A 26,039-nucleotide genomic window follows, 5' to 3' on the forward strand; every position below is an offset into this window, starting at 1 on the left:
AATTATTCCTGTGTCAGAAATCAGTTAATCAGTTGAGAGAAAATAAATCAGCAACTGTATTGAATGATGAATGTTTCAGGCGATCATTTAGGCAGTCATTCCCTGACTGTTTGTTTTCCAGTAGCAGAGTTAATTGCAAGAACAAGAATTGTTATAGATAGTTTTTTTTATTTCCATGCCATGCCAAACATGCAGTCCATCCAACATGGGTTTACAAAACAGCATTGTGTGATATCAAAGATCAAAAACACACCAGAACGCAGCCATCAGCTGTCCTGAACTGTCCTGCCTTCCATATATCTGATGGTGTTGCCTGAGATAAGGTGTGTGGCTGCCTGTTGTAATTAAACCAATTAGACTACATGAATCTGAGTCTCATAACCAGGAACGATAACCAGGTGTGTTTTGGAGCAGCAGCTGGCGACTCAGAGGAAACTTCCTCCTGCTGGTCCAAAAGCACATAAAGCACGAGTGTATCTCGGTCAGTAAATGCGTAGGAGAGAGTGAGACAGCTGTGTACACTTACACTAAACATACATCACATTCTAACTCTTTATGACCAATTTAACTTTAGTTCAGTGTTCTGTCATGCTGCAGAGGGAAAGGATTCACACACACTGTGTTTTTCAAAAGGACATTAGCCACCTGCTTGAGGCTGACAGAGAGAACGAAGCTAAATCAAGATAAATAGTCAGAACTTATCCTCTGCATATAAAATGCAACTATATGATCTATGATGTACAAGAACCCCCCCCCCCAAAAAAGAATTATCCTCAAAAGACCCCATGCTGGAGTCACAAGTGTTTAAAAATAATCATGCTCTGTATTTATATGGATTGTCCTCTGTATTGTTTAATAAAAAAAATTATCATCAGGTCCTTGGTTTCCTTGTGCTGAGATCGTAACCTGATGCTGACTCGAAAACTCAAACTCGGTTAAAAAATCTGTCTTTGTCTGTCTCAGCCAATTCATTATTAAACAAATATCCTGTAAAAGGGTTTTAAATATGCACTTGATGGCCAGAGGAATCATGCAAGCCCAACTTTTGGAGAGGCACAAGATGATGCTGCAAAATTCTACAATTTGACATACAGTAGTTGAATCTTGCCACAAGTAGATATTCAAAGACTTTGTGGGGATGTCCCTAAATCACTTTTAGTAGCTAAGTAATCTCCCTCTTTGTGTTAGAGTAAATACTGTAGGCTGTGTTTATAATGAGCTTTTCATGTCATTTATCTGTGCTGTTATGGTTACTGAAATGACAATGGCTTATTCACTCACTTCTAAACGCCTCCTTCAAAGATCCATCGTCACCGTTCGCCTAACTATGTATAACCTGTAACCACACCTACACCCACACTTATGTAACCAGAGAGAGAGAGAGACATCTGTCTGCAAAACTCACGAAAGAGTCCCAAACTCTGCCAAGTTCACACACTGGGTCCTCTCTGCCTTGACACTAATCACAAGTCACGACTAGCTATCGAGTCAGAAGGCTGAACACCAACTTGACTTGATTACTAACTTTAACTTAGCAATCAACTATCTTGCAAAGCTAAAACTAAGACCATATTCCTCATGTACATTAAACGTGTATAACTATTTGCATTTGCATAACATAAAAATGCCAGGTGTAAATGCAAAAGGCAAGAATCATTCATGATCCAGATAATTTATCCGAAAACTGATTGCGTTTTAGGTGTAATTGGAGTGTGAGTTTCAGCAGGATTTCCCATGAACAACTTTTTTATTGAATCGGCACCATACACAAATACCCATATTGGATTTTTGAGGGACTCGTGTCCTGAATTACATCACAGAAACCTAATAAAGCATCTCACATGAGAGCCGCCTTCCTTTAGCTGACGGTGATTAAATACTCCAACACTGTGAGTACGGTTTAGTTTCAGTCAACAGGTCATCAGAAGGAATATCAGTAACTCAGTAACTGAATATGACAGGCCATGAATCCTTATATGCTCTATGTAACCACATGAGCTGTCCATACTGTTGCTGTCCACATCCACACCATATGCATCAATGTGACATTCATGTGACAAAGAAAAATGTGAATTACATAACTTCAGGCTCTCTACGGCTCCATAGATGAAGATAAAAATGAACTTTTCAGATGGATCCAGTATATACTGGAAATTTAATGGCATTTAATGGTACCTAGTGTTGTGGTTGCAGATTGCTTTCAACTGAACATCCCTTGTCTCATTCTTTGCTTCAGCGGCTGTTGAGTTTGGGTTGCCTCTTCAGGGCTCCTGTGGTAACATGGCAGACTAAGTGGGAGAGGATCTGAACATCCTCTCTGAAAGTGAGTTTGTCCATAAATAGAGGAATTTAAACCACATCTGTTCTAGTCTCGACAGAATCCTCTTTGGCTACTTCATTATCATTTCTACTTTCATTTCCAAGACATAAAACAGAGACTCAGAGTCTCCAATACACATGTCATCAAAAGACTCTGGTAGTCATTAAGTCCATATCTAATGGTAAAAGTGGCTTTGTGGGCAAGAAGTCCTACGTGCTGAATGAGGGGAATCATATCTGAGATTTGGAATTTGCAGACTGGAATACTGAACTGCTTGTCTGACCAGTGTGAGACCTTCTCACAATGCCGAGTGACCCAGTTAGCTGAAATAGAAAATGCCTTTCACGTACGAGAGGCTTGAGGCTGGCAGTGACATGGTGGTACCACAAATGTGTTGCCCCTCGTCATTGATTTTATTTTCATATTTGGCATACTGTGCCTCAGGAGAGTATAGATGTTCTATTTGTTTTGCAAATAAATATAATAAAAGGTGAGGTGAATGAGTTACATTTTAAGTCTGGGTGTACATTTTTGGATGATGATGTTTTGATTTTCATATACTTATGAATATACTTAATATTCAGAGTGCATTAAGATTAATGTACACAAACGACTGAAAAACCAAAAGTATCATTTTAAACATTTTATTCATTCATTTAATAAAAGCATTTAAAATTCTATTGACCACAGTTAACTACTTCATCTGAACACATCAAAGGTATTGCATTAGTATCAGTATTAACTGAGAGTTTACTTTACGGTTTGTCTTTGCACTGAAATGACTTTATGGTGATAAGGCACTGAAAGGTCCTCACGTGCATGAACATGAGTTACAGTCAGTTAGCCCTTTAACCTCTCACTAAAAAGATAATGGAATGAGTGACCTCACATTCATAGAAATTACATTTGACCTACACGATGGAAGAAGCATCAAAGGTGCTTTGGGTCATATGATTATGGATTATATTGCTCCTTCTTTTCTTTTTTTAGTTTGTCTCTCAGTAATTCATTTGATTTTTAATCCTGCATATTTGATTGTGCTAGAGGAAGGGAGTGGAAATTCACATGCCTGTCTACAACTGCCCAGTAGCTGCAGGCGTTTTTCTAGTAAACTGAGAGTTAAATTTGCATGTTGACATGCACTTGAACGAGCAGCAGCCATCCTGCCCACTCCAGTCAAACACTGTTGAACTTGATAGTCTGGACTTGGGCATAACACTGACAAATAAAGCTTACATAAACGGACCTGAACATAACCTGCTACTGGAGGATAACTCCCATTGAGCAAACAGTCAAACAAAAACTCTGCTTATGTAAGCGGCACAGAAATGACACAAATGTACTGAGCGATTTCTCCCCTTGTTTGAGTGATTATTGGAGTACTTGACATGAAGTGAGAAACATGGCTTGGCAGTGCCTTGCTCGTGGTGCAGTCACTTGCTGTTTCCTGGATAAGAACCACATCTGTGTTTTGCTGCGGTCTGATGGACAGGCAGCACAGGAGGGTGAAGGCTAAGAGCCAGTGTATGTGTTTTTGTTCAATTTGACATCTGTCTGCTTGATAAGAAGTCCCGATCTGTTAGGGGGAGAGAGCACAGACCCTGACAAAGACCCTTCACCTCTTAAAAATGGATGTTTACCCAGATGGGTGTTATTCTGACCATGACAACAAAGCCAGTCTAAGAATAGACCCTAACACTAATAAATGAACTAGAAAAGCTTGAATTGACCTCATTATAACATTATATTGAAATCTTCAAAAAAAAAACCCTACTTTTCACCACCATCAAGAGTGGAATGAATGCTTCTTTTTAACACCACACCTCTCACTCCCACAGGTACACGCTGTCAGAACAGGCTCAGTCTTTGAATATGATGTGGATGAATGTGAAACATTGAAAATGCAGGAGAGTACTGGCTAATGATTCTAACTACCAAAAACTTAACTGAAAATAAACTTGGGAGTGGCAGTCGCGTTTATGCACTTTTAATAGGCATTTTGGGAGAAATTTGATGGCAAGAGTTACATTTTCTATCTTCTACTGTATATAATGATGAAGGGTTTTTCATGAACATAGCTTCAAAGCTGTATTGTTGTATTAACTAAAGTATGGTGGCTGTTTTTCTGCTTACACTCTCACAGAACTTGGCTCAGGTTAGGAAAGGCTTGTGGTCTCAGATTAAATAATAGGGACAATTTTCTTGCCAAAATCTTATCATACATGGACTCCAGCGTTGTCTTAACAACCAGGCAGTGATTCCACCCACACAATGTAAACTGGACAGCAGTGTAGTAATATTTAAAAGTATTTGTACAAGACAGGGATTATGGAAGAGTGTCTAGAGCAGGGTTTGCCCAAGGGTTTTTCCTTGAAGAGGCAGGACCTAAAGTTCTGGTGGGCCACAGGCCAAAAGCAAACACTTACTGTATTGAACTGACAGAATGTAAAATAGTATGAGGATCCCAAGTTCCCTGTAGTGAGTGACTTTAGTTGTCACTCCGTTTTTGCCTTGCTCAGAAAAATGATGTAAAGGATTTTACCTCACAAAAAATAAAACTGCTATAAATTTATTTATTTGCTGAAAACAGTGCGCCAAATTGAAACTTATGGCAGGAGCCATAATGTAGCACCATGAGCCTCAAAAGTATCGGCTCAAACATCGGTGCAAGTGGGTCAACGGGCCAGCTGAGAGCTTGACCCTCTTCAATATGAGCATACGAAAGACTTGCTTCTTGCGTCTGTTTCTTTTCTGTAACTTTAAAATGTTTGGAACACATTTAAAACTTGGATACAGTTTACACTGTCTCACAGTGTTTCAAAGGACTGATTGCTATAAACATCAGACAATTTAAATTATTTAAAATTATATTACTGCATATACACAATATGTGTAAAAAGTAAAGGTAAAATAGGGCCCTGAGTTGCAGCTTAGGGTCAAAAACATAAAATCAAAATCATTTGATTGCTGTATACAGTATAGAGGCTATACTTAGCAGTTCCGCATCTAAGCTTAAAGTTTTTATTTTTGAACAAGCTGAAATTCAGTTTACAGTTTGGTCTTTGACTATCAGGTTATTATAAAGGGAAAATGTGTTCTTTCTTTATAGATTTCGGTTGAAAGCTTTCTTTTGACATTGTTCTTCACCGTTTATTGTTTCTAAAGCCACACTTTGAGGACATAAGGAGACATAAATGATAATTACATGTATCCCACATGTGCATACATGTGCTGCACAACATGGAAATGAACCTGTGGCCTCATTACCAGGAATAATCAGTAACATTTGTCGATATGCAGAAATGTCATTCCCCTTTCACACAGTGAAAACCAAGGTGATGAAACAGTTTCCTTATCTTAAAGAAGTCAGACTTAGGTGTGTTTGCAAACATTATACACAGATTTATGAGGTGCCTTACCTGATAAACACCTCAAACAGGTGTGGTTTGTCACATGACTGACAGTTTGGAGAATTATAAGAACAGTGTCTATTTTGTGAATTGTCCCAATGTGTTAAATCACACAGCTGTATCACTTACGGTGGATTAAATCAAATGAAACTAATTTTCTGCAGCAAATTGACCATGTTTTTGGTCTTGATCGGTTTGTCAGTGGCCTGACTTTAGTTTATCCTCAAATGCTGTACTGTTTTATTTTTATGAATGACAATTTGGAGAATATCGTTTTAAAATATTGAGGGTTAATATGTAAAAGTTGTTTCCAGAATAAGATTGTGAACACTATTCAGTGTAAATTCTGACATAATGATTCCTGATGTGAAGAGAATGTTGCTGTTTTAAGTGTTTAGTTATTTGATTCCTGTATTACATTTGCCAAAGAGGTCGTGTTTTTGGACTGTTTTTTTTGTATGTTCATGAAAATTATTATTATTTTTAATTATATTATTGTTTACTTTCGTGTGAAGGTTTGTCTCTCCTCCCAGGCTCAAGAGAGCAGTAGTGGTTGAGCAGGATACACAATAAGTGCGCTTCTTTTCCGAGACACACTGTGTTGACAAGTGAAGGTGCTTGGTCTTAAACAAAGTAGAAAACATTTAAAGAAAGCATGGTTCTGTCAAGGTTTATAATCACTGACAAGTTATCGATGTCACAGACGAAAAACCTGGATGGGTTATGTTAAATATGGTATTTGCTCATTCAGTTGTAATGGTATAATGTTTTATACTCTGCTATTTACTTCTATGACTAAAATGGAGTAATCTAGTCACAGTGGTTTTAGCCTATAGTCTGACCTCACACCCTGTGCAATGCTACTGGCTGGGGGCCATATCCAGACATACACTGATTTCGGTTTCCTTGAGGTGTCCAAGGGGTACCCTATAAAAAAGGGGAATCATTTACTTTAAACTCCATGATTCTGTCTGCAATTACAGAACGTATAACTCTTTTGGTCATGGGTTTTATACGCTTTCTACAATAAAACATCAAAAAGAAAAATTCTCATCTGATGGAGGTGTGTGGACTAATTTCTGTCAGTTTAGGGATCTTTGACGTGAACGAGTTTGAGAACTACGGTCTCAGAAGAGTGGACTATTGGCCCTGATGGAGGTACGCGCTCTCTGAGTCTTAAAAGAGTGACTTATGTCGTTCGTATTGTGCATATTGTGCACTTCACCATTTCTGAAAGGAACATAACACTTGTCCTGCTCAGAACTGTGACAAGTAGTTAGCACTCATGTTTGTGAACTGTTTAAACCCTCCTGTGTGCCCCTCATGCTGGGATGACAACACAATACTGAACGGCCTCGACATAATTTCCGATTCTTCCGCTTCTTTGCTCCAGCTATTAATTTCGAAGGCTTGTTACATAAGGTATTATGCAATGTGTTTTTCTGAGGTCTGTTTTTCTGGCCCCTGCTTGCTAATGGGTCTGGGGGCAGGTTTTTGGTGGCTGAGGCTGCTGTTGACATTCACATGCTCATGAAAGGAGCCCTCCGCTCCTATCCTGCTGTTGGGGTCGGGCTGCAACAAACCCAAACAGTCCAACGGTCAGCTGGGTTGCAGGGACCACCACACATGTGTACCAAAAAGTATGGAGAAAACAGGGGACACGTGCAGTTTGTCAGTTACTGCACAGCTTTGGTCATCCTGATTGTCAATATTATTGGCTTTGTTATTAGCAGAATTATTTTTTTGGGAAACACAGCAGACAAAAGGATGATTTGGCCATCTGGTGTGGCATTCAGATCTGGATTTTGTTACTTTTATTACTTTTTGGTTGTGTCACAGTAACCCAGAGGGAAAATAAGAGGATACATTTTGTGTTTGTCTTGGGCATGAAGTGTTTACTTTAAATAACTGGTTGTGATGTGATGTGCTTCATTTGCCTTCCAACAGTTCCTGAGAAAATATCCCGGTGCTTAACTAGCTAACATGTGCTAGATGTTTACTTCTTCACTGGCTAATGCCTGTATTTGAAATGTTTGGTTCTCATTTTCAGCTGAAAACTGCTGCCCTCTGCTGCAAAAATGAGACTAAGACAAAACTATAAACAGTAAGTTTGGAAGCTTTAAAACCAAAATATTAGTGTATTCACTTTACTTTTAGCCCTGTTTTGTGCTCCACCAACTCCTGAGGGAAATGTGTTTGCCAGTGAGTGCTAACTATGTGAGCGCTCTATGGGTAGTGTACAAATGAGCTGTGGGCACAGCTGTCTGCTGTTGAGCAGTAAGGGTGAACTGTAACAGCAAGTGTGACCTGTAAAACCAAAACAATAAGCTGAAAGTTAAGATTTAAGGAAGGTGCACATATACTTTTTATCCACTGCTAAAATAAATATGCACTATTAATTAGTGTACCTTTAAAACTGACACCAACCTGGTTAAAGTGTTTACATTTTTCCTAATCCTGATTCAGGGGTTATTTCTGGGAAATGAACTTTAACCTACTTTTTGCAATGGGTGCTAAAAAACATGATCTGTATTTTATTTTTTCCCTTTCCTTTAGCGGTAAGTACAGCTGGGGGAAAGCTTGGGAAGTAATCAGTGTCATATAGCTGGCATCCCATTTGCTGACCATCGTAGTGTCTTTACAACATAACAAAACTATAAACTGTAAAATCCATATCATCTGCAAATTAATACCAATAATCTTTGACCTGTCACTGATATTTCCAGGCACAAACATCTACATATAACCCTTACCTTCTAATTTTCTTTATCTAAGAATCTGCCATAACATAACCATTATAGTTGAGCATCTAAACATTATCTCTAAATATTATAAATACTTTCTGGCAGAACTCGAAACTTGCAATATCACCCTTGACACAAGACCCAACAAGTAGACCCTCTCTCTTTCAAACCCAAAAATAACTATCTGCTATCTTTGTCCCAAAGTTAGCCTCTAGTCCCCTTGACTGGACGCGTGAGCTAATCATATGTGCCCCTTTTGTGTCTCCTACCCTCCTGGAGCCAGTGGGGCATCGATGTCTTGCTCAAGACATATAATCAGTTTGGAGGTGTGCTAGACAAGGACGATCCGACCTCATCTGACTTCAGTTCTCACACTGTCAACTCCATCATTGTCACTACATGTGGAAAAGGAGACACAGAAATGGCTTAAATCCCTTGTCGGCCTTCAAGGCCACTATGGCTCCAGGCATGCTATCACAACTTAGCCACTATGTCCTGGTCATCTAACATCAGTCAGTGAGAAGAAACTCTGCAGAGTGCTGCCAGAGTAAGGCAGTTAGCCTGATCTGAGAATGCCTTGACATAGTTTGTTTGATAACAAACAATCACCTATTTCCTATACAGTATTTGTTTTTGTTTTCACTTTCTTACAAAAAGAAGTTGAATTTTATTATCCAGTATGACTTCTAAAAGTCAGAGTCCTTCTCAGGAAGCAGACAAAAATACAAGTTTGAGACTCAGTACAACAGTTTGACTACAAAAATAAACCAAACTTTGGCTTAGTGATTCTCTGACAACTCTTTGATCGGATTCAATTTATATTAAGTTGGAAAACATAAACAAATAGCATCACACCTCTATCATATTTTGTATCAAATGTTGCTACAAAACAGAAATACAGAAACCTCTCAAGTGAAATAAACAGAGCTTTAATTTTAAACTCTAACTCGAGCCAAAGTTTGCCTGTTTATGTCAGATCCCATAATTAAAAGGTGACTGAGAAAGAAAGTGTTTAGGACTTTTAATTTCCCAGAGGACAAGGATACTGATATTTCAGTGTCTTTCCCTGTCCTGTTTTTTCCTGCTGTGTCACCACTCATGATGAGAAGTTGTCCCTCGTGAGAGTGTTTGCACAAACAGGGATTTGTCTGATGGAACGTCATGCGCCATTTGTTTTCACAAATTGAGTTGTGCTAATTCTGCACACTGGGCTGCAGCTCAGGAGGATGAGACGCTACCATACAAGCAAGTGGATGGGTGGCGAGCCAAAGCCCTGTACTTTTCCATCAGGCAGCTGAACAAATGGAAAGGGCCTCTGGAAGTTTGCAAGCGACCGTGCCTTATCAAGAGGAATCTTTTTTTGCCCTCCTCCTTCTCTCTGGGCTTTTGTCTCAGTGGTTAAAGGGGGGCTGGGAGACCAAAAGAAGTCTCTGAGCCAGAATGTTATTGTTTCTGGAGCTGCTGATGACACGCTTCTTAACGTATGAGGCCAACACTTTTTCTGACTCTGCCACCTGCATGGGCCCCATTGCCTTCCTGTCAACATTATATTTTTGGAATTGACCCTTTGACCGTAAAAAACAATCATAACTGGAGATGAGGTAGCACAAAATTAGTGGGGGAAGAAAATTGGCAGCTCTAAAATGCAGCATTTTTGCCTCTCGGACAACAGCATGAAGTTACACAAAATGCACAGACTTTGTTGCTAAAAGTTGCTAAAACAACTGAAACTGTAGCTTTGAGTTCCATTCAAGGACAGGCTTCATGTTCTCTTCTTGGAATGTGAACTCTCTAACCTCCTCTAAGCTACACCTTTCCCCTGTGGCTGCTGGGTAGAGGCTGAAAGAGGGAAATGTGTGCATGTTTTGGGGGGGGGGGTTGTCTTTACATTTATGCAGTGATGAAAGCATGGCATATGACGCGCACAGCCTTTTTTACCTCCCACAGTTGTCACTACAAGCACATGTGTGTCAACATGGCGCCGAAAAAGATCCCTGACAGGAAGGGCCACACATACATCCCGACAAACATGCTTAAAACACACACCTATACATACAGAACATACAGCTACACAAACACAAAACAAACAGGGGCACACTGACTGGCTGGTAGATCTTTCTACTCAGTACAGCACAAATGACTTTTATGTTCTCAATTGTTTCCCTCCTCATGTAGCAGAGCTCATAGCTGCTGAAATATGATTCTATGACTGGGAATAAGACTGTAAGGAGACCAGTCTTGGTCATGCTGCTTTTATTGTGTTTCTCTGGTTACCAGTAAATATAATAAAATGTTATCAGAACAGTCATAAATAGGAGATGATAACTTGAAACTCAAAATTTTGAGATGGGTGTACAGTGTATTGCATGCTGTTGTATGGCTGGATAAGCTATTGCAAGTCCAGCAAGATAATGCTACCAAATTTAGTTTGCTCATATGATTTTTGTTAAGTTTATTTGACATTAAGACATTGAAAAGAGACCTCAAATCCCACAAATGAATAAAATGTAAAGGAAAACAATAAAGTCTGACCCTTATTTCCATACAACTGCAATCTGCCACCTCACTTTGAGATGCTATGTAAGTGTGCACACTGGACATTTAAAAAGTACACCAGTTCCAACAGTTTAACAACACTGTTTGTCAGTCCACAGTTGCAACATCCATCTCTCTTCTCTTCTATACCACTTATCCACAGAGGGTTGCAGGGGGGGGCTGCATCCTATCCCAGCTGACTATGGCCAAGAGGCGGGATACACCCTGGACTGGTCACCAGTCAATCACAGGGCTGACACACAAAGACAGACAACCACACACGCACACCAAGGGGCAATGTGGAGTAGCCAATTAACCTAATGTGCATGTACCGTGGGAGGAAGCCAGAGTACCCAGAGAAAACCCACGCAGGCACAGGGAGAACATGCAAACTCCGCACAGAACTCGGCCCAGAATGGGATATGGTGATGTACAATCCATTATATTGTTATGGTCACAATTGTACCTTGAGTGCTTTCCTTTGTGTTTTCTACATTTTTTTTCTTTGCATTTCCCAGTGCTGTTATGTCTCTCCGTGGGTGTGGTCTCCTTTCTTCACTATCTCTCTGGGCGTGGTCTCCTACCTTCACGCTCCTTCTTCCCAGCGCCTGTCTTTACTGCACACCTGACCTGCATTGCCTCATTAGTTCTGTTTTTATAAAAGTGTTTTCCTCAGCCTATCAGTTCCTCTTGTTTTCCCACCTCATTCACCTCACCTGTGTGTCTCCACCTACCTGATTAGTTTAACTAATGTTTTAGGCCAGTTGGAGTTCATTTTTTAGTTTGGTCATCTGCTCTTCTAGTTCTGTTCTTTTATTTTTATTAAATAAGTGATTGGGGGTTATGCTGGGTTGATGTGTCATGAAGTCTTGAATCACCTCTACAGTTAGGGTTAGCATGTTCAGCTCCGAGTTGTTATGACCACACCAGATGACCCTTCTGTGCTCAACAAACTTCAGGAGCTTAACAGACGGGTCTCCTGAGGCTCAGTCTTTGGTGTAGGGAGAAAAGGAGAGGGGACAGCCAGTGTTGATTGTTTAAGTGTGGGATGTGACTTCCCCCAGCCTTTCCCTGATCCTCCGACAGGTGGAGGTTGGCACTGTAAGCTGGATGAGTTTAGAAGGGATGAAATAGAAGCATGGTGACCTTGTTCCCTCATGCATCTATATGGTGCAGCATGAGGCAGCCCAGAACAAAAGACTCTTCACAGTGACCAAATACATCAGGTGCCATCATAAAACAATGAGTGGGACATCCGTAAGTGACGATAGAGCATGTGATAAACAACGGATTTGAAAGTTTGGACCAGCTTGACCATTTACTATGAGTTTTCTCTTGATATCGATACAATGTACTGTTTTACTGATCCCTCATACTATCAGATAAATAGTATAGACATCATTTCTGATTAAACTGAAGATCACATGCACATTTATTACCAATGCTGAAAAAAGTTAAAAAAGCACCAAGCATTAGGACACACTATCAGACAGCACGTTTTGGGAAATTTGGCACATCATTTAGGCTTGGTAAACACACTGTGTTTATATTACAGCATTTGTGGGCATTGGCACTCGTTTCAAACATGTGGTGCCATTTGGAACTAGTGCAGTTTTACGCAATCCAAAGGAATAACCTTGAAATGACACCTACAGCTCGATTGATTTTTCTCTCTACGTCACTGATTGTCAATGTTCAACTATTTGCTAAGACAATTAAGAAAGAGGCTTGTGCAAGTTATGATGAAATTGTAAAGTATACAAAAGTATTCATTTATTCACTGAGTGCTAATTCAGCAAGGAAACATAATGATTTGGGGGATTTTGTTAGGTTTGCCCTGTGAAAAAATACACAACATGGGATAAATGTGCAAAATAGACGGAAAGTCTTTACTGCTGTAGATGTTTAAGGCTGAGCTTATTTGAACTGCTTTGTATACTGCTGGGTGGTTTCATCTACAGCAGTGCATCATATTCTACAGGATCATTGTATGTTTTTAGCATAGCTGTCTGACACCCGCATATCCCTAAAATGCCAGCGTCTCATAAGCTCAGAAAGTTTTCTGCTTTGTGACGATGCATTTTCCAGCTAATTCAAGAGGGTTTTTTAAATAGATTGTTTAGCTTAAGAAACAGGAGAATTTTCTCAACAAAGGAACACTTCATCAGTTTATCAGAAAAATTCAACTCAAAATCACCAAATTTGTCATTTGAGAAGCAACCAGTACGTATAGTTGGACAGTATTTCCCTTTTAGGGATAAAGTATAAAGTTGGGTCAAATGGAAGGACTCAAGTAAGTACAAGTACCTGGACTTTGTACTTGACTAGTGCTAAATGTGTGTCGTTACATTCCACCACTGTCAACAAAGTATATTAAAGATATTCATGTTGAGAGACACAAAATATACACAAGAAATATTTAGGTGTTGTCTGGCCTCTTTGTGGGCCCTCCTCACATTAGTGCCCTGTATATGAGTGAGTAGAAATACTTCATGTGGCCACCTGAGAGCGCTGTTTCTCTACAATAACAGTATAGAGACAGAGTTTAGTATAGATATTGACCTCTTTCTTGTCCCACAGGCCTTTGTGGTAGATGCAACTTATTGCAAATTTAAACATTACTGAATAAATTAATCGACACTATCGCCATGTCGTGGCATGAAAACCTTTGGATTTCCTTCCAATTACAGACTCCAGTGAGATTGAAAAGGATTTTGAATCCTTTACAATTCTGCTGAGTGAAGCCAAAATGCATTCTTATAGAAAGCAAGGCTCTTCTCAGCTCCTGCATTTTCTTTTTAATTGTGCAGATTGGTGCTGGACTGGAGGATAAAAGCTGCACATTTTTCCCCTGAGAAATACTATACATCGCAAATAGAAAGCAAATGCTGTCTTTGTTAGCTGCCATCACAGAAACCTAAATCTGTCTAACGCATTAACATATACAGCAGAAAGTCATTTTAATTTCTAATGATTTCTCATTCTTGCAGCTGTTTTTTATTACGCTTCATTAGCCTAAAATATCAGATTATTTCTTTAAATTTTCAATGCAGTATACCGCTGGTTTGAAAAGTTTATATTATCCCAGTGAGTCGGTAAATGACAATGTGTAAGCTTATTGATGAACATGATCATAATCTACAGGACTCTTAGGATTAGGATATTAATTTAATTTTGTTGATATGCATTGTTTCTGCTCTGAACATTCCAGAGAGTCTCAGTGTTCTGTTGAGTTCTCGTTTTTTACGCCGGTGCCCTTTTTGTTTGTCTGTTCAGTGATTTAACTCTACCCAGCTCTTCTAATGCTTATCCCAAACAAAGCAGATCCAAGACTAATAAATAACATGGGTACTAAATTAATGCTAAATTGTGAACTAATTAAAACCAAACTAATTGCATACTGAATTCCTCAAATAAATTTTAAATATGATGTGTTCTGCAGTGTGACAAAACAGTGATTCTCAAAGTATATGCTGAGTTTCACAAGCTCTCTTAGCATTTAGACTAAAATGTAAACAAAACGACCTCACAAAATGTCAAGAAGGGAAATATTCATACACTTATTTCCTCACTAAACATTAAAAAACCCAACTGTACACAGAGAGCATGTGTGACAAAATGCTGACACTCCATAGATCACAAACCAAACTAAAATGCTTGTAATAACATTTTACTTGCTGTTTTAAACTTCTTACAAGTTAAAACTGAAAACTGCACACTACTTGGATTAGTTGTAACACCAGCTTTGTATCATTTCATGAGTTGTGCAGAGCAATTACCAATGGTTGGCTGTCATTGTAATTATAGTGTATATGTCATAGTAATATGAGAATTACACATTACTGAAAGTGTTAATTATTGCTAGCTGGTATTTTTAACTATTGAAACTTTCATGTCTTGCAGCTGACAGTTTGTATTATACTGCACCCGAGCCAGAGATGAAAGTTAACACATGGTACTACAAAATGTCACTCGGAGCTTTCACGTGACGTGTGACTGTCTTTGCTGTCAGCAAACACTCATGCGGTAAATAACACTGTGGGTGGATGTTGGGTTGAATTTTTAACACACCGGTTTTAGATTACGCTCAAATGATGCGTCCCCTTGACCCTTAAAAGGGTCAAAGGTCACCTGCAAACCCATTTGCTATTGGTTGCCATGCTACTGCAGTTTTTGTGCTTATTCACTGTCAGGGTTTTGTTGAGTGAAACATGCACAGTGTGGTACTTTTAATGTCACTATGAAATTAGGTTACTAAATCATATTACTGCTCAATGACAAAATCTTCAGTGCCACAGTGGAATTGTTATTCTTTATCATTCACAGTGAAAATGTGGGTTTGGACACTCCAATACTACAAAGGAGTTTTTAATGTCACAAGGGTCCTGCAGTGTGCTGCATGCATTATTTAAACCCACACATTATCTTACCCACACTCACACTCATAAAGAGGAGGTGGTAGGCAGCTTTTGAACTGAGGAGAATATGTGGAGTTCATAACACCAGCGTTTCCAGTGCAAAACAGGAGTGTTTGGTGTACGAACACAGACATAACATAGAGGCTCCATAGGTACCGCAGCTGTGAGCGCTCAGAGTTGAAACGTGCAAGGGATGTTATCCATGTGGTTTATCACAGGTGCTGGCTTTCTAACAGGTGAATAAAGTAACAATGTTGATAAAATTGCTGAAAATCTTTGAAGAAGAATGAATAAAGAAGACTTAATATGTAGCTCCAGACAGTTTTGATTTGATGTTGAAATTTTTTCACATGTGCACATCTCACCATTAATGCTGCCATATTGCTGCAATAATGCTGCAACTGCACATCTCTGCTGTAACGAGTGATGGTGCAGTTATAGAATCTGTTATTACCTTCTCTGGGCAATAAATAAATGGATGAACAAAAATTCCTTCAAATGAAATGTGAGCAAAACTGAAATCTTACTCGTCAAGCCTTAAACACAAAGTGAAAGGCTGTGTAGTAATCTGGGGGTTTTACCTCCTGTGTTAAACCTTGGTGCAATCCTAGACTAAGATCTGAACTACAAGTCACTTATTGACAATGTGATAAAAATATCACTTTACCACCTCAGAAACACAGCTACAGTACAAACATTAATACATCCAAATGATGTAGAAAAATTGATTCAGGCCTTCATTTCAAGCGGTCTCTATTTTTGTATTGCACTTTTTACAGGTCAGTCACAGAGAAAACTATGCTGTTCGGCTATAAACCAGAACCAAGAAGAGAAAGCACATTAGTCTAGCTTTAGCTGCCCTTCACTGGCTTCCTGTATCATTTTGAATGTTTTCTAAGGTCTTCCTCCGTCATGGTCTAGGACCAAGCTATATAGCTAAATCCCTTTCACTATTTGCCTTTCAGAACACTGAAATCATCATCTGTTGCTGGGATTGTAGGAGGTTCCCAGCAACAGCCAAAAGAAAATTGGGAATGCAGACTTTGTCAACCTTCTGGTTGTTCCAAAGTTGAGGTTAAAAACTAAAGGTGACTGGGCCCTCAGCTTTGGAACGATCTTCCTGAGGAGCTAAGGCTTACAAGGTCAATCACTTTTCAAAACACACTTTTACAGACTGGCTTTTACATGATGTTGTCTTTTTACTGTCCCCTTTAACTTATATATATATATATAATTTTATTTTATTTTTTAAATCTTTTTAAACCTTCACCATTTGTCTATTTATATTTTGTTTATTGCATTATTGTACAATTTGGTTTTGTTTTTAATGATTGTTAAGCACTTTGGAAAGCTGGTTTTTGAAATGTGCTATATAAATTAAGTTATTATTATTATTATACTTATCGTTAAAGATGCACTTCACAGATTTTGCATGTCAGTGTTAATTTACAAATCACACAGCGTATAATAAAGCTCACACATTATACCACTGTTTTCAGAACAGTGGTATAATGTGTTCTGTAGCTCTGCATGAGCTTATTTCAGAAATTGACTTGCTGCTTGGGCTGCAAAACTATATGTGTATAATGGAGAGCCTAGACATTACAAACTGGCAAGACTGAGTTTGAGAGGCATAGGCATTTACCATGCAGGGAAGGTTTAATGAGAAACACTGTTCCACTACATAAAGGGAAGCATAGGATTAAAGTTCTTCCATTAAAACCACTCTTGCAGCTCCTCAGGCCTGTCACAGCTTCCGGTGTTTGAAGGGTCATCATTAAGAGCAGCACAGGCAGGCGTGGAAGCATTGTGTGGACAGCACTAGGAGTCGCCACTTATGGAACTAAGAACGTGTGCTGTGTGATTATTCTCCCTGGTGCCAATATTCATCTTCAAGTCTCTGGGTCAACACTGCACCATCACAATCAAAAATAATGTTCTTAAAATTTGGAAACAAAATGTTCTCTTCAGGAAATGTTCTCTATAATACATGTTCCAAATTTTAAGCAACTGGGGACACTAATTATATCCCTCTTAGGTTTAGAAACATCTGTGTGTGCACAGAAATTCCATCTGCCTTCTGAAAGAAATGTTGTCAAATGACACATAATGATGTGCTTAATTCTTTGCTTGTTCATTGTAAAATCCATCATGATTGATGGCACTCAGACGATGGATGGATTTCCCTCTCCATCAGTGTTTTTTCATTCTCGCGTGGTGTTTAAAAACCGCAGTCCAGTTTAGGATACTCAGCTCCCAAATTTCAAGTGCTGCAAATGGAGGCAGTTAATATTGGGAGAGGCACGCTTGATGGCAGTTATCTGTTGCAGTGAGTAGTAAAAATTCATTTTTTTTGAACAGCAGCTGCTCTAAATGCAACATTTCGGCATTTTATTGCAGTGGCTTGTCAAATAGTCACAAAATATAATAAAGTATTCATCTATAATTTTTTTTTTACTCTTATGTACAAATTTTCTGAATACTTTTTTAATTTTCTAGCTTAAAGAAATGAATCTACATTTTGGGAAATACATACTTGTTTTCTTGCTGAGAGTTTCTGAGCTGAGAAGACATACCACTTTAATGTTGGTACATTAAATGTGAAGTTACAGTCAGCAGCTTGTTTGCTAACACTAGCATAAAGATTGGAAATGAGGGAAACAGCTGGTCTAGCTCTAGCTATGGTTAATAAAATCCATTTAGAGAACATTTAAAGACCATTAAATAACCCATTATAGCCTTATCTTGTTTGTTCTATCAGGGAGTAAAAAAGAGAATAGATAGATAGAAAAATGAGAGGTTGCACTTCTAGGGGGGTTATGACTATTTCTTGCCTATAGCTGCAGTGGCTTCATGGAGTCTCCACTGGTATAAAACCACAAATTGTCGTTTTTGAGTTAAAGAAGCATGGAATTTTTGTTACAGGTGAAAAGAGCCAAGCAAGCTGTTTGACAATGCTTCCAGACTCTTTCTGGCTGTGTTTTCACATTTAGCAGTCATGCAAGAGTGGAGCTGGTGTTCTCATCCAACTCTCAGCACGAAAGTGAACAATCATATTTCCCACAACATTCCTTGAAATAGCAAAAAGCTTATATCCTGAAACATATTGTATTTCATTAAAAAATTGCAATATTTTTCAAGTGGAAAACTGTCTGCAGATTCAGTTTTTCTGACATTGCCTGTAACTTCCAAAAGTGTGGACTTAATCAGTAAAGTTTAGGAAATTTTTGTGTCTTTTGCTCAGTGCATACTGGGATTAGGGGATGGTCTCCTCATCATCCTGAAAAATTGCCAGAGTGAGCAGATGGACAAATAGATGGGTCGTTGAACTCCAGCCACACTAAAAACCATCCAACCAGTACTCTTCAACCCTTGTTCTCAGCCTGCACTCAGAACCCTGCTGGAGTCCTGTTTAAACCTTTAATCACCGGCTATTTTACACCTGCAGTGCAGAACGGATGTAATTATGTGCATTTAACTGCCAGGTAAGACCAGCTGGCACTAGTGGATGCTGACCTGTAGGAGAGAGATTCATCTGATTCAAGCAAGGTGAGGGACTGAAATGCATTTCTAAAGAGCATACTTCATATTCTCCTGACAGGCATCACTGTCCTTCCTTGTTGTTCTTTACTGCCACATTCCCGTAGTCAAGAACACAATGTTTTCAGAAATAAAGAAGGAATTAGAAACATGTTGGTCCCCCCATCCCTCGTATATCAGCCACACCACTGTGTGGTCCTGAAGTGAAGATGGACACTCTGGCAAAATCCCCGAAGGCCTTCCCCTCTGATGGTCGGCACCATGGAAACATACAGTGATTTGTCTATCACAGTGTCCCGGGTGGAAAGCTCATAATTATGAGTGCATTGTGATTATACTGAAGTCAGGATTATTAGACAACAGGCCTCATTCTCACCTCTCTTTCAGCTGATGAAATTGATTCATCTTCCAAAATGAAAATTCAATTGATTTTTTTCCCCTTTCTTTTTGTCAGGTATTGAGCTGGTTGTGCATGCAAGGATCTAGGAGATCAAACAAGAAAGCAAAAGGAAAAAAAAACACATAGAGCTTCAAGCTCACTGCTCACGACCTTGACGAATTGATTAGGTGGAAAAATACTTTCATGTGATTTGAAAGACGCACACGCTGCAAACTGACACACACAATGGTAACTAGCTTGTGGAGCACAAACAACATATTAGAAAATCAAGTTTCAAGTAACTGTAATGGGAAACAAGTGGTCACATTAAGTGAACACATCAGACTGAATTTTGTATGCCAGCAGCACATGGGTAAACAGCATTTTGAAAAATGAAGGAATTAAGTAAACCCTTTGCATGGCTTAACGGCATCTGAAATACTCTGCCTCAGCAAGCAAATCCTAAAAGGCTGGAAGTTGCAGCAGTATTTCTTACTTAGTCTCAGTCTTACATAGACCTTCTGCACAGTGCAATGCAGCAGCAATAAAGCTGTAGTTCTGTTTGAGAAAATGAGAAAGACACGTTCAAGGTCACAGATGTTTAATTGCAATGATGTTATCTCTAATTAAGCCAACCCATCCTTGCCAAGCCACCATTAACAGCATAATGCTGTAGTATACCATAGGCAGGCTTGGCAGTCACTGCAGGGGTTATGAGACTAACAACCATTTTAAATGCTCATTTGCAAAAATAGATACCTCTTTTTTTATTTATTTTCTTCACTCGTGTTTTTTTTTTTCCAGTTGGTGAAATATTAGTCAAACTGGTGTTGGTTTACTTATTTTAAGAATGGCTTTTATTCCTCCATGTGTGTGTAAATGTGCCACACACAGATAAGTCAAAATATCCCAGATATGAGCCCTGCAATCTTGCACTGTTGACATCCTTTGGAGCCAGAGTCTGTGCAGTAGTGATTGGGGAGGGATCAAACTCCTGTCCATACACCCACCTGACCCAACTGTGAGCAGCACTCAGCTCTCAATCATGGTGTTTCACCCCCTTTTATAGCATCAAGTAACTAATTAAAACCAAACTTATCAGAAAAATCAACATTTGATCATGCATCATTGCGATAAGAGCTACCTGAAATGACAGAAACCATCTTTGAGAAAAATTTATATGACATGTAGGTTGAGTTTTTAGTTTGGTCTGTCAACGTGTACGTGTGTGTGTGTGTGTGTGTGTGTGTGTGTGGGGGGGGGGGTTATGACTGCAGCCAGCCACTAGGGAGTGAAAGCAAACATGGTATGATTTAACTATGAGTCACAGAAGCATAATAGTAAGGTCAAAATATACTCATATTTTTATAAAAATGATTGCTATAGATCTCAAACAGAAAAGGTAACACCCTACTTGGACATAATTTATTACTTTTCAAAGGGAATTATTTAGCATTGCAACAGACAAAACGGTTAAAGTCAAAGTAGGAGAAGCAGATATATCACAACAAACTGGCCACCATGTGTGAAATCACAGGTGTTTCACTTTAATGTGGCACATGACAAGTATCAGTACCATATACAGGTGTGTACAAGGTTAATGTGGGCTAACTATAGTGCATTCTGGTGCCAGTCTTTTAAATGACTGTTTCAGCTCTTTGGCAAGAGAGCTAGTCACACAGGTCATTGGTTTTCAAAGTGTGGTCTGGGGATCCCCAGGGATTATTGAGAGGGCTCCAAGAGATCCCCTGCAAACAAAAGGAATTATTTATTTTCACTATTCCACATATCCATAAGCACCACAATGACAGAATATATGAACCTTTTGGTCATGAGTTTCATGCACTTTCTGGAGTAAAATGTTTTAAAGCAAAATCAGATGGAGACCCTTGAATAAAAAATAAAAACTTTGACAAATTTCTTGGCTTTGTTTGAAACTGTGTTTCTGGCCACTCCAATATTCTCTTTCATTGTAGCTCTGTTTCTGATCTCCACCAACTTCTGAGAAATATCTGTCAGTCCACCATGTTCGCCAGCTGCTAAGCTTGTCTGTCTGCCTTTTGGTGTTTAGCAGGTAGTGTACAGAATCTTTTTTTCCTCTCTGAAAACAGCTGCTGCTGGTTAATGAGAGCAATGAAACTGAACTGAAACGGTAAAGCTGTAGCTGTACAACCAAAACAATAAGCTGAAAGACTCTAAAAGGCTCTGTGCAAATGAGAGGAACTGCAGAGCAGGGTTTGTAACTGCAACTGACCCATTTCACACAGTATACATTTACACATTTTCAAGACAGTCTATAACAAATGTTTCATGAATAGATTTTCCGGATCAGCGGGTTTGAAAGTGCCCCAAATACCGTACTGCCAACTGACATAGGTAATCTTCTATATCATCTACATTCACAGAGTAATCTAGTTACTGTACTAACTAAATACTGAATCGAATCTAGTGGTGCTTTCACAAAATGATCATCCGTCAGTTTGTGGTGCTGATGCAGCATCCCGTCCTACCGCACCTTTCTCCCCCCTCCTCCTCTTCTTCTCGCAGCCCTATTGGCAGCATCCGCTCTCATGTTATTGGTGTACTGGCTGCTGTTGAATTCCGTATTTACTCTCAGGACGACCCCTCCCACAGCACGGTGCAACCCGACCTGCAGGTGAACAGTTCAGCCGCAGCTTCCCCGCTTCCTCCTTACACTCCGGGTAGATCGTCTGTCGAAAGGAAACGCTACACTTGACTTCCAAAAGAGCGAAGTTGCTTTTAGGTTTTTTGTTGTTGTTGTTGTTGTTGTTTTTAAGATTCACGTTCGGGACCCGGTCCTGCACGGCGTGCGGAGAGCGCGTCTGGATCTGAAGGCAGCGGCAGACCAGATGATGGTTTCAATAGGCAGCAGGGTGGGCGTAAAGGTGAGCTGTCGGCTCGGTTTGTTCTCCTCGTTTTGTTTTGCTTGCATGTAAAAGTCGCAACATCCAGCCTGCTGTCTCCTCTCTGAGTCAGATAACGTGTGGGGACAGAACAAGAAAGGCTCATACTAATAACGCAGAGCAGTTCATCTTTCACTCACAGCTCTTTCTGTAACAGTCTGTCACTTTCTACTATTGTAATGTTCTCACATCTGTAAACTTCACTAGGGCTTAAACTAGCAATTCCCCTCACTATCTTTAACCTGCTAATTATCCTCTTTATTTATTAATTAATTGTTGCTCTAAACTTCACCTACTGTTTGCATCACTGTTTTTTTTTTCTCCGTGCTTGTTTACTATGAATCTGGTTGTTTTTGATTTCTCTGAGATCAGTTTTATGGGGAAAAAGCTGCTTATGGAGATTGTGAATCATATATTTATATAACTATACTATAAATATTGCAGGAGTTTACATTTTTTGTATAATATTCTTGGTGGGAAACATAGAGAAGAAGTGTGGATTGCTAACATGTATAGATTAAGTTACTCTGGTTCCAGCAGTTTCTGTGCAGTTGTGTGCAGATGATGCCAGCAGCTGTTACCGTTGTAATTAAATGTGGATTACAATGTATTTTTAGAGTTGCACGCCTGTAATGCAATTACCTGTATAACATGTTCTCTCGTGTTTTTACTGTTTATTTTATTTTTGCTCATGGATATGTGTTTTTCTCAGTTGACTGTTGATTGGGAACTGTGTATTATGCTGTTAGCACTAGATTATTACTTCGGTAAAACTAGTATTAAAAATGAGATTCAAATTTCGTCTTCTGTGTTTTTCCGTGTCTCCCCTCAGTTCATCCACCATCAGAGGCTTGTAAACCTGACATGTGCACATCCAGTGAGAAAGTAACCTGAGAGCCCATCCTGAGGGAGCACCAGGATGCATCCCCCTGTGTCGCAGCTTTTGTGCAAGACCGATGTTGGAGGCAGCTGTTGCAACCTTGTCGCTGCAGCCTTGCTGTTCTCCCTGTATCTTGGCTTTCCTCCCTCTGTGGCCACTTGCCCACCATCCTGCATTTGTGCCAGTGATATAATTTCTTGTAGCGGCAGCAATCTCTCTGTGCTGCCCTTTGATCTCCCAAGCTATGCCACACGGCTGGACCTTGGCCACAATGCCCTCACTGTCTTGCCCGTTGACTGGATATCCCAACCATCTGACCGGCTTGCTACTGTGGTTCTCAGCTGGAACTTCATTAACCAAATTGAAGTGAATGCCTTCACTCTTACACCACATCTTCTCCACCTGGACCTCTCTTCCAACCGATTAACAGTGCTTAACTCGTCCATCTTCACTGGTTTGAAGGAACTGAAAGAGCTGCTGCTGTTTGGCAACCAAATTATCCAGATTAACCCAGGGGCCTTCAGTGATCTTCACAGCCTGCAGAGGCTCTATCTCTCTGGGAACAGACTGATGGCTTTCCCCCTGGGACTGTTTTGGGAACCTGAAGGGCCCCATAATCTGACCTTTCTCGATTTATCATATAACAGGCTCTCCAAGGTGCCCGTTCAGAACCTGCTGTCTCTCACCCAGCGAGGTGGAATTTATTTGCAGGAAAACCCTTTGGTTTGTGACTGTGCTTTACTTGCCTTGCTGGAGTACTGGATGTGGAAACAGTATCGCCCCCTGGTGGACTTCAGAGGTGAATACCCATGTAGAGACGAGTCAGAACAAGGGTCTGAATGTAGGCAGCAGGTAGTGTCAGATGTGCCCCTTGAGGCAAAGACTTACCAAGTAGAACCTGGTAATTGGCTACGAGTACCATGTCCAGGTTTGGCTTCCCCAGCCGTTACGAGCCCGGTGGTGTTTTGGGTTACTCCCAGGGCTGTGGTGAATTCATCCACCAATGATCCAAATACCCATCTGATAGTTTTTCCCAATGGCACTCTGGAAATCCAGTCAGCCCTGATGGAGGATTCTGGTATGTATGGGTGCGTGACAGCTCGCAGGCGCCATTATAACCCCAACGAGTTTCTGGAAGTGAATGTGGTGGTCGGAAACTTAAGTACGACTTCCACCAGTGGCTTGGTACATCGCAGCAGTGCAGAGCATTTTAACACAGCATTCACCACCCTGGCTTCCTGTGTGGTCAGCATCATACTGGTGTTGCTCTATCTCTACCTCACTCCCTGTCGATGCGGGGACAGCCGAGGCGGAGGATCCAGAGGGTGTGGCGGACGAGCCATTATCCTTTGTTCAGACCCCAGAGAGTTAGAATCAGGACAGCGGCGGTCAAATGGAAAGAGAGTGGCTTTCTTAGAGCCTCAGACAGAGGACTCTGATATTGGTGTCCCAAAAACGCCAGCAATGAACTTGGGTCATGTTACCACTGAGGGAATTCTCAAGAATGGAAATAGGACAGTGGGACAGACCCTCACAGACCCTGCTCACATGGCATAGCAAAATTTGCATTCTCCTCTATTATTGCAGTCTGAATCCAAGTGATTTTTTTTACTGTATTGTTTCGGTACACAATGAGATAATCCATTTGATGTGAAGTAGTGTACTGTCTGTGATCCTTGTGAAGTAGTTATGCGCTGTAGGGTTTGGGTGTTTTTTCTGAAGCAGAAATTGCAATTGTTTTATGGGCAGAATTTCAATCATGTCTCGACTGTAAGTGCTGTCTGTTTTGTTATATGAAGCTCATATGGAAATTTCACTGTTAATGCGGGAAATTGTTACTGCAAAGATCGCAAAGATCAGATAAATGTGGGTGTTTTAAATTGTGCTGGGGGGAATATTCACACCTGACTTGACAAACTGCTAGAGACATTGATGGTATTATACGGTATATCTATTGTTAATATTGCCATCACAGTTACCCTTGTTACTTTTGACCATCTGTCTCTGTACAATAGAATGTAGCATTTGCAAAACATCTCACTCTTGTGTGAAATGATCTGAACTGTGATGCTGTGCCAGGTCATATTGTGTCTGCTGTGTACCCTCTTCAAATTATGTTAATAAAATTTGATTCATGGATATATATTTATATTTATAGAACCATGTGAATACTCATTTATAAAAAGCCAGGAATACAAACTAAGACAGAGTAACCTGTTGTGTTGCTTTCAACCACAAAATGTTTACTGTGCAGTATGAAGTACAGATGTGTTCAGAGACATACTAGGCAGGATTTGTCAGTTGCCATTTAAAAAAGAGACTGAGTGAAAATAAGAAAGTACAAGCAGAGTGCAGGGTCTGTGCAGATACAGGCACCGTCACACACTTCTAGAGGCTCATAAGTGGTGATTGAAAGGGATTATTTTTGTATTTTTCCTAGACAAAGATAGATTTGATGAACTCAGATATGGTGGAATTCTCTTAAAATGAAAAAAATAATATTTCCTGATCCATGGTATCTTGCCTATGCATAAAGCTTTAGTTATTTCTCTGTGCCAGGGAAAGCTTTGGCTGGAGCAGTCATTGTTTTGTCTGTCTCATTCTCATGTATGTGACATCTCAGGAACACCTTCAGGGAATTTCTTCAAATTCATGTTCAAATGTCTTTTTTGAGGTCACAGTGACCTCCTGGCTATAAACTACAACTCCATACTTGAATTAAGATACAGTATTTCACACAAAATGGTAAAGTGATGGCATTTTATTTCCAAAAGGTCAAAGGTCAACTCCAGTGTGACTTCATAATATTTTCTGTCCTTTATTGAACAGCATAACTGACCATATTTCACATTTGGTCTGAACTGGTGACACTAATCCTGGGAGTCCATC

At 39.8% G+C, this 26,039-nt stretch overlaps 1 protein-coding gene and 1 long non-coding RNA gene across 2 annotated transcripts; both read left to right on the forward strand.

Annotated features, from left to right (window-relative positions):
* Positions 1 to 11,310: 11,310 nt before the first annotated feature.
* Positions 11,311 to 16,569, forward strand: LOC124054120. Its single transcript, XR_006842318.1, has 3 exons — positions 11,311 to 11,434; positions 14,913 to 15,035; positions 16,393 to 16,569. It is a non-coding gene; the product is annotated as an uncharacterized LOC124054120 (long non-coding RNA).
* Positions 16,570 to 20,637: 4,068 nt separating this feature from the next.
* Positions 20,638 to 25,318, forward strand: LOC124054043 (amphoterin-induced protein 2-like). The gene is made up of 2 exons (XM_046379690.1): positions 20,638 to 22,252; positions 23,103 to 25,318. Exon 2 carries the CDS (start codon positions 23,190 to 23,192, stop codon positions 24,705 to 24,707), a length of 1,518 nt encoding a protein of 505 aa, XP_046235646.1. The 5' UTR covers positions 20,638 to 22,252; positions 23,103 to 23,189; the 3' UTR covers positions 24,708 to 25,318.
* The last annotated feature ends 721 nt before the right edge of the window (positions 25,319 to 26,039 follow it).

Source organism: Scatophagus argus, chromosome 22 (genome assembly GCF_020382885.2).
Source record: "Scatophagus argus isolate fScaArg1 chromosome 22, fScaArg1.pri, whole genome shotgun sequence".
NCBI lineage: Eukaryota > Metazoa > Chordata > Actinopteri > Scatophagidae > Scatophagus > Scatophagus argus.